We start from the raw sequence: 14,876 nt of genomic DNA, 5'->3' as shown, positions 1-14,876 counted from the left end.
CAGAGAAGCCAAAGAAGGGAGACCCCACTTCTCTGTGAGTAATAGCCGGCTGCGGGACCCTCCCATCCATGGATAATTGAGTGGTTTCCACCCGTCGCACCTGCTGAGTCGGTATTCTGCGGTCAGAATGTGCTGGAACTTCGTGGTGGCGTCGGCAGGGTTACGTAGAAGCGATAAGTGTGTCACCCTCCTGGGTCCTTAACAGCATGTTTTAGCAATGGACACGTCAGATAAAGGAGACGGTCACTGATACAGGGCCAGCTGAGGCTGCTACAATGAGCAATGGGTCAGCAGACAATGGACAAGAGTCCCACCTGAACTTGGAGAACATCAGCATGTTAACAATGGACCACAAAAAAAAGAGAAAAAAAAAAGTTGTTGGTCACCTGGGGCTTGTTTCACAAAGTGGGATTTTTTTGCTTAGCCAGATAACTTGTCAGATTTATGGTAATCCAGGCTAAGTGAAAGTCGGCTAAGATAAAGTCCATTTAAACTGGGGTACTTAAAAACCAACAAGTTAGAGCTAAGCAAGAAATCCTGATTAGAGAAACAGGCCCCAGGTCTTTAAAACCAGGAGACAGAAAAACTTCAAAATCAAAACGAGAATCTGAATGACATGCAACCTCTAGGCTGGCCTTTCCCATTACATTACACAACTGACAGTCCCAGAACGATGTTACCTGATCAGGTCCAAAGAGCCATGAGGACCTGTGAACACCTGGGCTGGTTACCGTGGTAATAAGAGGAAAACAACTCAACTGCTTGAGCATCCACTGCCAAAGTGCTCCACCTGCAACTGTCCAGCGCCAACCGCCAAATCTCCTCTTCCTCCACCTTCCTCTGCCAGGAGAGGTGGGACATCTTCCAGCGGGCCACGTCAGGCAGCCGCTGGATCCACACCGCGTTTTTATAACGCCGGCGGCCGAAACGCGCCAGCCAATTAGCAGGCCACAGGTGATGTCACCGCTGCCTAACGACCTCACCGTGCTTTTGCTGCATGCCAGACGGCGTGCTGCGCTATCAGCCAGGGCTCTAAGCACACGGAGGGTGCAGATGCTAGGGGAGCGTCTGAGCGACCAATCAGCCAATCAGCGAGTGCGCTGCTCCCCCCGCCCTTGTTCCCCCACCCAACATGGCCCCCACCATTTCCTCCAGGTCGTCACCAAAAACATCCGTCACTGGCGCGGGGCACTGGGGCGTGAAATTAAAATCAGGACAACCCCCCACCTTAGCCGATACAAGGTCCAGGGACCTGAAGCTGGATGATCTGATCAGCAAGCTGGGTGTCAGAGAGCAAAAGGTGCCGTTTCCCGGAGACGGGACACAAACATGCAGCAGCACAATCCCCTCCCTCCACCCCTACAGCACCAGCCCAGCTTCCAGCAGCACGAAGAGCCCTTTCTCATCAGCAAACACAAATAATACAAAACACATCAAGTGTCATTTAATTCCAAACACATGAATTTAACAGGTTACACCATTAAATATAAATATGACTGGGACGTCAGAACCTATAGCATAGCTTAACATATCCCAACAAAAGTCAAACAAAAACAAACGAAGAAAAAAGTAAACAAAAAAAATCAAATGAAGCAAACGTTCACACACTCACATCCTGCAGCAGCTTCTCCAGGTTCTCCTGCAGCTCGTAGAAGTAGCGGGAGGTGATGAGGCCCTCGCGGGACTTGTCCAGGCAGTCTCGCGTCAGCTCTATCACCTGGTGGTAAATGAAGCTCAACACGCCATCGGCCAGGGGCTCCACCTTTCCCGGGGCCGAAGAGGATAGGAAATCCGCCAGGCGCTCCTCCATCTGAGCGGTAGCCTGTGGAGCAGAGGCAGACAGTGCTGGATCAACAATGGCCAGCTCTATGAAGCCTACTGGCTGAGTTTATGCTTTGCAAACTTCACTGCACTGGATGCAACACTCCTATAAATCCACCACCCTGGGCCTTCCTCTTTTGAAGTGTGCCACAAGCACCTGTGTGGTTCTTTAAATGACACAACAGAGCAGTAACATAGCTGTGCTCACCTTGGGGAACCGCTCCTTGTACACATGGTTCATCATGACGATCTCATGGTCAAAGGAGATGGGCGACCGGCCAGGACTGTAACAGAGCATAGACAGGTCAGTGAGCACCGAGAGAACCACAGCATGTCTGCCAGCTGCCAGGCAACAGACTGGACCACATCTCAGAGTTGACCTGGGACCCCAGAGCTCCTCTACTGTGAGGGCAGATTTCGGCAAGATGAGAGCATATGAAACCTGTGACCTAAGGAAGATCATTCACTGTTCAGTTACATGCAACCACATGGGACCAGGAAGCTGGGGGTTTTCTCCTAGTCAGACCAAGACCTTTGGAGAGCAGCTGCTGGTTGGGACTCAGGAGGCTAGGAGAACAGGTCTGTCTTGGCGAGGTGAGACTTCAGCCCCTGCTTTACACAGCTATGCGTCAGAGTATGAATGTAAGGTGTGAACAAAAAGGCATCAGGCTTGAGCCATTTGTCACATCGAGCAGCCAGAACAAAGAACGATAGTGTGCAGCTATAAAACCGGAGGACGGGCCTTTCCGTGATCTGGGGAGAATGATGAACCGCATTTGCTGCGTGACTCACACCGCACACGACCGCCACATGAGGTAATGCATTAGGTCATCGCAAACAGCCCGCCAAAGCAATTACCCGCTTAATTGATTGAGGAAAGACTATGTCAACTTTGCTGGTCCCATGCGTATCCATGGAGACGGACCACGGCTCATCGTCCAAGGCTAAAGTGAGCCTAATGCAGAATGACAGGAGGCTAGGTGCAGAAAAACAGGGGGCGTTCTGTTCTCAATTCAATTACCAAACAAACTGCTGGTGCACAAACAGGGATGCTAACAGGGATGCAAAGGAATGTTACGTTAGGGTTTATTTAAAAGGGTGGTTTTAATCATTATATACATACATACATAATCTTACACATTCATTATGAAATATTAAAAATGAAATGTACTGCAGGTACCTGAACAATGCCTAGAAAATCTATCAACATTTACAAACGTATTTCTGGACCAGAATTATTTAATTACAATCTCTCCATCCTGTTCACAGTGCAGGTGGGATCAGCGAGGAAAAGCTTAATCTGAGTATATATTCTGCCTGTGATTGCTCACTAGCGGAGTAAGTAAGCGTGAGTGAGCACGTGTGCAACACGAAAGCCAACAACAGACAAACACCGCAGTATCTAGTTAAGAGAATAAAAACAAGTGAATCTGGGAGATGCCGCTTTGGCCGACTGCCCAGCGAATACCAGGGCGATCATTCGCGAGCCATTCGAACCTCCACCATACGAGGTGGACACCTGGGGAAATTACAGGCCTAATTGACCACAACAAGGAAGCTAGCTGGCATGGAGGTCTCAGCCCAGGCCTTTCCTATGAGCAGCAGAATGGACAATTAACTTTGGGAGCAGACCCCAAAGCAGCTGGTTGGGGGGGGGGTGGGCACAGTGGGGCCTGACAGAGGAACTCATTATCGAAAAAGACGGCAATCTGTGTCTCTCCCAGACTGCGAACAGGAAAAGCCTTTCGGCCCAGGTGTCAAGGCCTACACAGACTGCAGGGGAGAAATTTAACTCCCACAACCCACAGATGGAGCTATACCAAGTGAAGTAAAGTGAAGCAGTACAGAAAACACTGGCACACATCACACAATAGGGAGGGAGGGGGGTGTGTCTCTCAATGCGAGACCTTTAAAGGCTGTTAACTAACAGTCACTGCAGGAGGTCAGGACAGCATCCTAGTCGCTCGCTAGAACGGTGTGTCGGCAAAGAGCGAAAGAGCAGAAGAGCACGACTCCTAGCCGCGTCCATGACGAGTGATACGAGGGCACTGAAATCACCCTCTCCAAGCTTCATTTTCATAATTCTAATTAGTGTTTGGGCTCCCTCTCCTGTCCCCATCTGCTCCCCTCTCACAGGAGAACATGAATAATTCCACTTTGTGATGTTGACTAATGTGCCGCGCTCGGTAAATATGGTAATGTCCTCCTACTTCACCCATTTAATAGTTCTCATTCTCAGACCCAAGGCTACTTAGGCTAGACTGGCACCAGCCTCATTCAGACAGCCATGGTGAAAACCAATTACCGCTACCCACTCAAATGTATTTCTATTTAGTTCAAGAAAGGACACGTACCAATAACAGACATAAAACGTATTCATTGCTTTTTGCACCAGACATAGTCAAGGCAAATGAAAAGGTAAACCTCCACCTTGGAGAGGCAAAGAGAACATTTGTTCAGGCAAAGACTTTGAGTCCATAATTTAGAGTTTTGACTGCCAGGCGAAGGTTGAAAGGAATGATGACTGACAAGCTGAAGCAGCACGTCATTCAAAGGCACCAACTGACCCAAAAATAAAAAAGGTAACCTTTCACTGCCGGCAATACTTTGATGGCTAAGGCCATTCTGCAAGGAACGGGCAGGTTTCAAAGGTCGAGGGCCGTCTGTCGGCCATCATGCTTGGCATTTGATGACAGAGGCCTGTTGTCTGACGTCAAAGCGAAGGGTGTGGCCTGATGACTGGCACATAGCAGAAGCCTGGTCAGAGCTGATGAGTGCAGTGATGGGGGCAGAGTCTAGGCAGCAATTGGCAGGGTCTGACCTGAGGCTCCGGGAACGTGGCCTCAGGGCGGGCGAGTGGCGGCCCTCTTCGTCCGTAACGCTCTCAGAGCTGAAGTGCTTGGTGAGGAAGTGCAGCTCGTCGGCCGTGGGCTGGAAGGGCAGCTGGTGCAGCCTCTCCTGGGATGAACAGGACGACTGTGAGAGGCAGAGAGGGAGGGAGGGATTACACGGGGAGCAGGTGGAGCACTCAGCCCCCCTACACACTACCATGCCACTAAGTCTATGGAGACTGAAACACAGCACTACTGTGGACTCAACAAGCAGATGGAGAGACAGGACAGAGGTGCCTAATAACCCCGCAGTCAATTTCCACCATGACATTTCTTTATTATTTACAACCATACATTGGTTAATATTTCCTGCTCTACAAAAATAATCCCAAATCTACAGCTGGACGTTTTCAGTGTTTCACTGGTATTAAGAGTCAGGTGCAGGATGCTGGGCTCTGGCTTTAAAACGAGGCTTTCTGTACAGGCGGAAATGACTGAAAGGAGGAGGGGAGAAGCAGGAAGCTGGCCATGAGAGACAGACAGAGGAGGGAGGGTTGGGGGAAAAAAAAATCAAGGGCCAACTCACCGAGACTGTGGAGCTGGGAGTGTTGGTGCCATAGCCAGAGGAAGGCAGCGAGGCCAGTGACCACCTTCGACCGTCGGTCCTGAGAGAAAAGTACAAGGGGGGGGGGGGGGGGGAGGCCTCAAGGTGAAAATGGCACGCGGATGGAATGGTGTACCGAGGGTGTGGAGGAGCCCAAGGACGCTCCGTTTGTCTAGCCAGTGAAGGACTACAGACCTTAGCATAACAAGAACAGATCTCTACTTTAAAGGCACAGTCACCCTCGGCTTCCACAATTCTCAGGGTACACAAGTGACCGAATTAAAAAAGAAAAAAGAAAAAGCCTCTCTTCAGTCCTGCTAATTCCTTCGACCAGCCCTGACCTTTCCGTGTCGAGACCTGTCATGAGTTCGGCCGGCCAGAGGAAACACCACACAGAAATGACAACACAGCATGGCTGAAAGCATATATCCATGGCAACAGACATCCAAACAGGACAGGCAACAACATCACAACAGCTTTAACAGAATGAAGTGCTTTTAAAAATCGATGCAGTCAGCTGGCTACGCAAGTTAGCTTGGATTCAAGGAGAACCGTGAAAAAGAAACTGCAAAATTTTACATTTGGATTAGCAGGGCTGAGGATTAGAGGACTGACCTTCTAAAAAATGCAGTCTATTTCAGCATAATCAATTCAGCTACTCTAGGGAGCTTCAGCAATGTAGAATCTTCACAGGCGGCGTCAAAAATCGCATCTGAAGCAGCTCAGCGGAAATGTCAGAGCACTTGAGACACGCATGGAATGACGAGCAGGAAGCCTCGTGCCATGGAACGGCTCTCACTGACACGCAGGAGTCGTCCAATACGTTCATTGGCACTTTGCGCTATTGCCATTACTGCAAAGGCAGGAACGTGCAGAACGCCATCTGACCCTTACGGCTCATTACCGATGAATCGTTCTGTTCACTGCTTTCTATGACAATGCTCCACTGACTCAACTATGTGCCTGCGAAGGAATCAGCGCGGGATGGCAGTTTCACACCACCGGGTTTGATGGGTGTAAACTGTATGCCGTTCAATCAGAAGACTCGTATCTAAGGTGAGGTCTCCGCTCAGCTCATCTCATGACCACACTGACATGCATTCGGTCAGTTGTAATGGTGGGGGGGGGATATTAATGAAGCCAGTCATGCAGATTGGGGGGGGCGTAGCGGTTAGGAGATGAGGACGTGACGGGGTAGAATTTACCTGTCAGCCCTGTGCCCATGACTGTGGGGGGGGAAAACGGAGGAGAGAGTGTCAGCATAGCAGACCTTTAGTGACCAGCAGCAACACAGAGAGGCGCACAGACAGGCAAGCCACACATCAGACCCACGCGCTGATAAAAGTAACGACCTGCAGATATACCAACGGCCATGAGATGGCGCCAAAACCTCACATTGCGTGTCGCTACTTTTATTCAGCTAAGCCAGGACAAGACGTCTCATTGTAAAAACGCACGAAACACCGAAATCATTTTAATCCATGTGAATTTATAAAATTCGGAAAATCCTTTTAATCTTTCTTCCTTTTAATTACAAATTCACCCTCCATCAAATGCAGTTAGTTGGCAAAGCACCTCCAGTGAAAGATAAAAGGATTGTGTCTTATAATCCTCTGCTGATCATTAACTTGGATTATAGTTAATTACATTTCAAACAAATACTGCAGCCCCAACATGTTTCATGGGAAGGTAAAAAGGATCAGAGCAGATTGTAGTCAGAAGGGTGCCCTCTACTGCTTGTGAGATGTGGGTGCACGAGTTGTTCTGGGCAGGTCTGTGTCACATGACCACAAGCCTCCGAACTGGCTGACTCCTCTCACCTGCGTGCCGGCACAAAGGAGAAATGGGCTGCAGTGTTTGGGGAAAAGTTTCTTGGACTATCCAGGGGACTGGTCCCTGCAAGATGGAGAAAAAGGACATAGAAGCGGAGAGGATTACAAAAATAATCCCCCCCTCATTAGCATCAAAGAAATAAACCTCCACATTAACAAAGACTGAGAGGAGCACTTCCAAAAACCCACCCTAGGTGTTAAAATCCTCTTGCTTCCACCAGGGTTTGCAGGATCTGAGGTAACTATGAATTCCAGAGGAGCTTTTGGACAATTTCTTTTGATTTCCCCTAAATTACCCGAGATTCAGAAATATGTGGCCTGTAACACCACCTTCAAAGTCATCAGTTGGTGTATATAAACAAAAATACTGTTCCTGGACTAAGTCAATCTTATTGTGAGACTTACAGAAAAATCCACTGGAAAAACACATTAGGACAGAGGGAGAGTGTTGCCAGGGAAACAGGCATCCCACATTGGCAAAGGGTGCATTTCTGACTCGTGAAACACGTTAAAATGTAAGCAGGCAAGGAGTAGGTTGTGACTTGAGTGGGGGCCGTGGGGAGCCTCTGACCGCTCTGCGGACATGCCCGTCTTGTTGTGTTTGCTCTTCTGACATCATTCCCCAACAAGACACCGCCATCCCCTCCATTCTTCTGTGCCATACATAAACACGCCTTTAATGTGACGATGTCGGGACGCATCACGGTGCCGTAGGTGAGACGCATCGATCTGAAGGTCTGTTTTAGCCTTCTAGGCTTGTAGCTCCCTGCATTAACACCAGCCGTACGGAGGCATGCAAAAACTAGTGCGGCAAACGGAGGCGGGGCTACAGGCCGAAGCTGATGTCGCGTTCTCCCGATGGCTGCAGCAAGCCGACTGAATATTCATGAGCCTCTGATTGGCTGTCACAAAGTAAGGCGCGGCCTCTGGCTCACTCAGCATCGCTACACGCAGCTTGGCCGGGACGCGGGAAGCGGCGAATGCTGTCAGAGACGGGCGCGTAAATGAGAGCGAAGCCGCTGAAGGGCCATTAAGACAACCGCGCGCATCAGAGCTATGGGCCAAACTGCCATCCAGGGCTCCCTGCAACTCTTAACTGAGTAAGCAGAGATTATACAAACCGGAGATCAATCAAACCAGCCACGGAGGTGAGACGAACTGGGAACGGCGGAATAAATTAATACATTAAGCTGCCAGGAGGCTGCTGTAGATGAATAAAATTTAAACAAGTCTACAGCTTCTCAGACAAGTATGCATTAAAATGTCATAACCCCTGCTGCACAGGAGGGGGCAGCACTCCAATAAAGTGACATGCAACCTTAATCAGCCAGCTCATCAGTTTCATCTGCTGTAACCTCCCATCAGGTGTCGCACACATCATGCATAATTACATGAAAATGAAGAAGCATAACATCCATAAATTAGTTCTTTAAAAACTAATGATAGATTTGGTCAAATCTATCTCCAGTAAGCGTTAAAGGCACTGGATGTACCACAAAACTAGTGCAAAACTGCCACAAAAACCGGCTGTCGATAAAAAGATTCCTGCATGTTTTGAGCAAATTACATTCCTATTAATAGAAAGAAATCTGTTTAACCCAAGTATGTGTGAGCGAATGTAGAGCTTACATGACAGAGAAATGTATCACAGTAATGGTGGCAGTTCAGATTATGCCCGTTAATTAAAAGTGAAACTCGACTATTTCATCATTAAAAATTAAAAACTGATAAATTCATAATAATGACCAACAATATGGTCAGCCATCATTTCGAGTTGAACAGGAACCATGGATTAAGGTGATGCTCACGGAGACATCTGGAACATTCCGGGCCCCTCATCTGAATTCACTGCACGCACTCAGGTAGCCTGCAGCTGAGGTCTGCCAGGCCACCAGGCAGGAAGCGGCCTCCCAATCTTACAGCGAGGAGCACTGAGAGGAAGTCGATTAGGGAATTTCTCCAGCTACGCAACACCTTTGAGCGAAGCAGACACACACAACTCCATCGTTTCTGCACCCCTGTGCAAACACAGTCATGATGAAGAGAAAGGTTGCTGCCCAGCAACACCTCTCAGACCCAGTGCCCCATTCTGAAATGGGCAGAGATAGGCATCGTGCAACTGCAGCCACCAGAGGGAGCGATAGTTCAGGGTGCCTCTGACAGATTCATGTCTAACTAGATCTAAATAAAAAGATTCAGCTTCTTCCATCCACAATTAAACTTAATTTCTTGCAGGATATTATGGAGGGAAAAGTCCATATCATTACTGGGGTCGTTAGGAGAAGGGATCTCATTTACGGAGCATAATGAGATTCTCACCATTTGAGAGAGCACGCTGGAAGGGGGTCGAGGCCGTCTCAGATCCATCACATACAGCTTACTCACCCCCCAGCGAGATGGAAACTGCAGCCTGAGATGAAGACCCAGCCAGCTGTGACTTGAGGGTCATCATCTCACTGAGGCTTTTCTCTGGTTGGTTTGCAGGCAGGACAACGGCAGTGGCCATGAACTGTCGGCGCGGGAAAATGGCTGACCTCGCGGTCACTAAGCTGCCTCTCGCCATCAGCGGGTGAGTGGTCTGCCTTTGGTGGCCGAGCCAAAATCCCCATTCTAAAAGCTCAGCTGTAATAACGAGTCCCGGCTCTCTCCTTGACTGGAGGGGGAAAACGTGTCCCTGACTTTGGAAGGGCAGTGAACGCGGCACCAGATGGGCACAAATCACCCCGTCTTTCACCTCAGCCACGTCCTTCAGGCTTAGGATAAGCCGTCACCCTGCCCCGCTGGGACGGTGCGTCAGTCAGTCAGCTGTGACGGCGGAGCCGTCGAGGCGCAGGATGGGGGAATTCTGTCCCCCGCATCAGCAGCGGCTCTGGTTCCATTAATGCAGTTGGCCACATACGCATCACACTCAGTGGAGCCCCTGGCTCACAGGCCTTGCGGCCCCGTGACACTCGGTGCGGACGCATCCAATAGGATCCCAGTGCTCAGACTGGAACGCCATGGCTGTTTTCACGGTGCAATGACCACAGACGCCTCCCACTGCCCCCCTCTGCCACCGACTCCCATCCCCCGCCAGAGAGCCCCACCAACACAGGGACAGGTCGTGTGCTGCATGGGGCAGAAGCTCGCTAACGAAGGGATAATCACCCAGTGGTATTAAACAAAAGAACTGACTTCCAAACATCGCAAACAGGCCCTTAGAACAGGAAAATTTGCTAATCTGGCCTAGATGATGACTGACCAACTGCACTACAAACAGTGAGCATAACACACACATTGGTCGGGTGTGTCATTCACACACATCTATTTGAATTACAATACATTACTTTGGTGTAGCGTGTGGTCGTAGGTAAATTTCAGTGCATGTTTTCTATGGAGTGAGACTACTTATAAAACCGCCCGTCCCTGACATCTTTAAAGTCACAAATGTGAAATAACTGTCACTGAATTAACATGCTACTATGGTTTGACCATTTTTAAAACAAAAAGCAAAGGAACAGCTCGGTCCCGGCCTAGACACCCGGAGCCCAGACAGCTGTAAACTCCCATCATCCCCAAACCCAAACACACGTAGGTTGCTCAGCAGACACACAGGGATGAAGCTCTGCTGCTTTGGATAGAACAAGCTTCAGTTTTACTCCATCCTGTCACCACTGAAGAAAAAAAGGAACCAAATGGAGGGCTGCATGGAGGGGCGCGGGCGGGGGGGGCATTGGCTGTGAGGTGCTACCAGCTGACAGAGGTGTTGGAAAGCCTGCAAGGTTTCATTACCACCACAACCACCCACCCAAAAAAAAAAAAACACCTCAGTAAGCAAGGGAACAAAACAGTCCCCACCTCACACCATCTGAAGCATAGCCAGATAAACAGCCCCCCCCCCCCCCCCCAGAAAGGCACAGTGCCCAGAACAGGCCCAGTAAACAGCACGTCCTTCAACCAGACCCCATTGCCAGCCCCAAAACATTCAAGAGCAGGATCGTGCCTTTCTGGAAAAATATGAAACATTTCTGCAATGATTAGCAATTAACCAAAAAAAAAAAAAATGTCACCTTTCCAATAATACTAAGCATTCATGCATGGGAAATTTGATACCACAGGTTTCAGGCATTTGCAACAGACTAATGATTCTAAAGTGATCAAAAAGCAACAGTACTACTGCATAAACTGACACGTTTCTCACGAATCAGTGCACATAATTCAACACTGCAAGAAGACCTATTTCTAATAAAACACCAAAATTCCTGTTCTTCCCTCAAATGACTGGCGCTATGGAAAGGTAATAAAACATCATCACCCGAGTTCCAATAATGCTAGGAAGCAGTGGTATATTTTAATACTGAACAGAAACTTATCAGACAGTTTATTACTGTTGAACAGATGAGACCGGAAATGCTACAGACTTGCAGTTTGGTGTGATTTCAGTTTTAATGACATGCTGGACTATTTCAGTATTCCACCCACTTTCTGTGGTTGCAGTAGTGGCATCGAGTGGGAATATGACATGATTTGTGTGTTAAACATAGTGTTTTTGCAGTATACACCATACAGGGCAGCACACAGACATAAAACCCTCTTTTCTGGCACCATCTCAATCTCCTGTATGGGTCTCAACATTTAATAAGGACTGATGCCAACCTTGAATACGATTTAATCTGTAATGCAGCACACAGCCTCTCCTCTAAGACAGCCTTAAAAGGTAGTTACTATCCACAGCTCTCGATGCTCCCCGATCACCCACATCTCAGTGCCCACGTCCATCATCACCGCTCGATGCCGACATCCTGCTTACCTGTGTGGCCATGAAGGGGGGAGTGCGGCCTGGGCAGCGTGGGGGACGTGCTTGACGTCACTATGAGACTCTTCCTGTTGCTTGTCCGGCAGCTGGGGGTGGAGAAACAGCTTTAGACAGATGTAAAGGACTAGGATGGGCATGGAGACTCACAGAACACTAAAACACTGTATAGACCATCTGCAGCACTACAGAGAACCACATTAACAGCCCCAAAAGCAGGGCATTTAACCTTCTTTGCAGACCTTCCCGGACCATTTTGCCATTCATTCAAAAAGATAAAACCCCATGTCAGAAACAAAGCACATCCTGCTGCGACTGTGACTTAATGACCTGCGAAGCTCATTAAGACGGATCCAATCCTGCCAGACACACGGTCGCTAAAAACAAAATAAACAAAGCAGGGTAATTTGCAGACACAAACCCACCTGTGTGAAACGGGGGTCGATTGAGTTCCAGTTCTACCATTGACACGACGTCACAGAATAATTCTCCAGCAGATGCCACGTTCCTCAGAAACCCTTCATTACACCACCCCCCCCACATCTCTGTCCCACCCCCACCCCCCAGAAAAACACTGCTATATCTAATGCTTCAGTTCATCCTCTGGTAGACAAGCCGCAAAGCCAACCTCACTCGACCACATAAGCTCCTCTAAAATGACAGGAGGACCGATGCAAGAAAGGCAGCACTACAGACGCCACCTCAAGGCACTGTTCTCACACACAGAGGTACAGGAAATGGCCTGGTCACATGGGTTTGGGTGTGCAGTGGCTCTGTGACCCTCTGCACGAGCTGGGAGTTGCAACGAGGGCACCGGGGCCGAGCCGACGCAACCGACCACAGATGGTCACTAAGTGGCTTCTTCAGCACTCCTCTCCAGTTCATTACACAAATATCAGTATTCAGCTTGTATTATAACAGCAGTGGGACCGTGGGGGACTTGTTTACAGCCGCAGATGTGTGCTTTGGAGGGGGGTCTGACACTGGGGAGGAGGTGACAGTCCTGTCAGGTGCCGAGACCATGCTGTACAGCCCTGGGTGAGTGGGAGCGGCTCCCCCAAACCTGCCAGGTCTCCCACTGGGTGCCAAAGGCTGAATCCACTGCAGGCTGCAGATTTGGTCAATACCATCCAGGAGATATGGGTCTAAAGAAGGAATTTAATCTATCAGCTTTTATTTTCTCCAGTTTATGACACAGAGATTGAAATGAAAAAATGAGGCCATTTTCAATTTTGTCAGAGGTTGCAGTAATGACATGATACAGGAAATTGGACAAGACTCACAATGGCAGCAAGACCCCACTCTGCAAAGACTGGGGGTGGATGCCGGCGGTGTTAATGCATCAGAATAGCATGCCAAGGTGAGCACAAGCAAAGAAACAACTGTCACAGAGGAGGCTCATTTGCATATTAATGATAAGGGCAGCTGTGTGGAGTCACTTGTGCGAAATGAAAGTTATGCCTTAATTACGGTAATCGAGGGAAGAATTGTGCTTTCCTCACTCTGCATGTGATGCCAAGGAGTGGCATGCTAATTAGCTCTGGTTTCCGCATTTAGCCGAATTTCAGGATCACCCCCAGCTCCGGTAATCGGCCCAGGCACTGCAGCTGGGAGGTTCCAACAGCTCAACGGATCGGCTTCGTTTGGATTCCGACGCAGCCCAGAGGCACCGCTTCTCTGGGCAGAGACAGATGCGCCAAAACACACAGGAGTAGCCAGGAGCGAGGAATGACACTTTCTGCCATAACATCAAGCTACCCACAAGCAAAGGAGTCTGGGACACGGCAGGAGGACGTTCCTCCTCCATCTGCCAGCATGAGCCTGGGTTCGGCTCCCTGCTGCTATGTTAAGCTCACAGCAGCGGCTGCTCTCCACAGTTGTGGGTTTGCTTCACTGTCTCCCTGCTCATCTGCACAAATAACAGGCTTAACGACATTAACGCCCATGTTTCTGTGTGTGACGTCTCCCGGAAAACATACAGCAGTCAAGACGGGATAATAATCACTTTTAGTGAGGCGTGTTCAGCATATTGAGGGTTTGAATCCTCCACTGTGGTTGTGTGGACTGTGCATGTTCTCCATGTGTCACGTGAGTTTCCCCCAGCTATTTCAGTCCAAAGACACGCAGTTTGCCCAACTGGCATCTCTAAATTGAGGGTATGGCATTTGTGTATGTTCTCTGTGATGGATTGGTCCTGTCCAGGTTATGCCCCTGCCTTCTTGGCCCCGAGACATGCTCCAAGCCCCACCTGACCTTATCCAGGAAGGAAGATGTACGGGTAAATAGTAAGCAGGCTATTAACCACCAGCAGATGTTACAACCGGCTTAGAGGTTGACCCGTTTTGAGGTACAATGAACACTTGAAGCCTTAAATAAAACCACGATGACTTGCACCAGTGTCAACGACCACGACACTAACAGAGGTGGTCTTGGTCCAGTGCTCATGGGCTATCGAGGCATAGAGCTTACTGGTGAACGATTCCAGCAAGTAAACTCACAGCAGCCATGGACAGCCCAGCAAGCCATGCAACTGACTGCCTTGGAAAGCACCTTACTTCTCAGGGGTGATTCACTCCCCTGATTTGGCTTTGAGGGGGTTACTGTTTTCTATTTGGTTCTTTCTCTCGTGTGTGTGAGTGTGTGTGTGTGCGTGCGTGCGTAAAAATGAAGAGAATAAGTTGAATTTAGAGCAATGACACAGTCTCTCTTGAAACACTAAAAAGAAAATGGATCCTTTGTCTCCTGAAGTTGCTTGACAAAGCCACAGGGAAAAATAAACCTAGAAAACTCCTTGAGACCGATTTCCTAATCCAACCGAACTATAAAAACTGAGTCTCTCTCCACCTCCATTTACAGCCGACATATTAAGGCAGAAGATGAGACACAGACTACCATCCTCCACCACCCAGAGCACCTGGGAAAAACACCACATGGAAAGGTAACCTGAATGCTGTATCTTCTATAATTACAGCTGCCAACAAAAGCACTTGTATTCT

The 14,876-nt window shown here is 49.0% G+C and overlaps 1 protein-coding gene across 1 annotated transcript in view; it reads right to left on the bottom strand.

The window, feature by feature from the left end:
* mast2 (microtubule associated serine/threonine kinase 2) overlaps positions 1–14,876 on the bottom strand; it is a 94,497-nt gene that overhangs the window by 13,579 nt on the left and 66,042 nt on the right. The window contains 7 exon segments of the mRNA XM_048977594.1: positions 1,613–1,822; positions 2,030–2,105; positions 4,643–4,797; positions 5,239–5,317; positions 6,462–6,482; positions 7,077–7,152; positions 11,878–11,969. Coding sequence (XP_048833551.1) covers positions 1,613–1,822; positions 2,030–2,105; positions 4,643–4,797; positions 5,239–5,317; positions 6,462–6,482; positions 7,077–7,152; positions 11,878–11,969 — 709 coding nt within the window.

Source organism: Brienomyrus brachyistius, chromosome 15 (genome assembly GCF_023856365.1).
Source record: "Brienomyrus brachyistius isolate T26 chromosome 15, BBRACH_0.4, whole genome shotgun sequence".
NCBI classification, from domain to species: domain Eukaryota; kingdom Metazoa; phylum Chordata; class Actinopteri; order Osteoglossiformes; family Mormyridae; genus Brienomyrus; species Brienomyrus brachyistius.
This window is presented reverse-complemented; position numbering and strand designations above follow the sequence as displayed.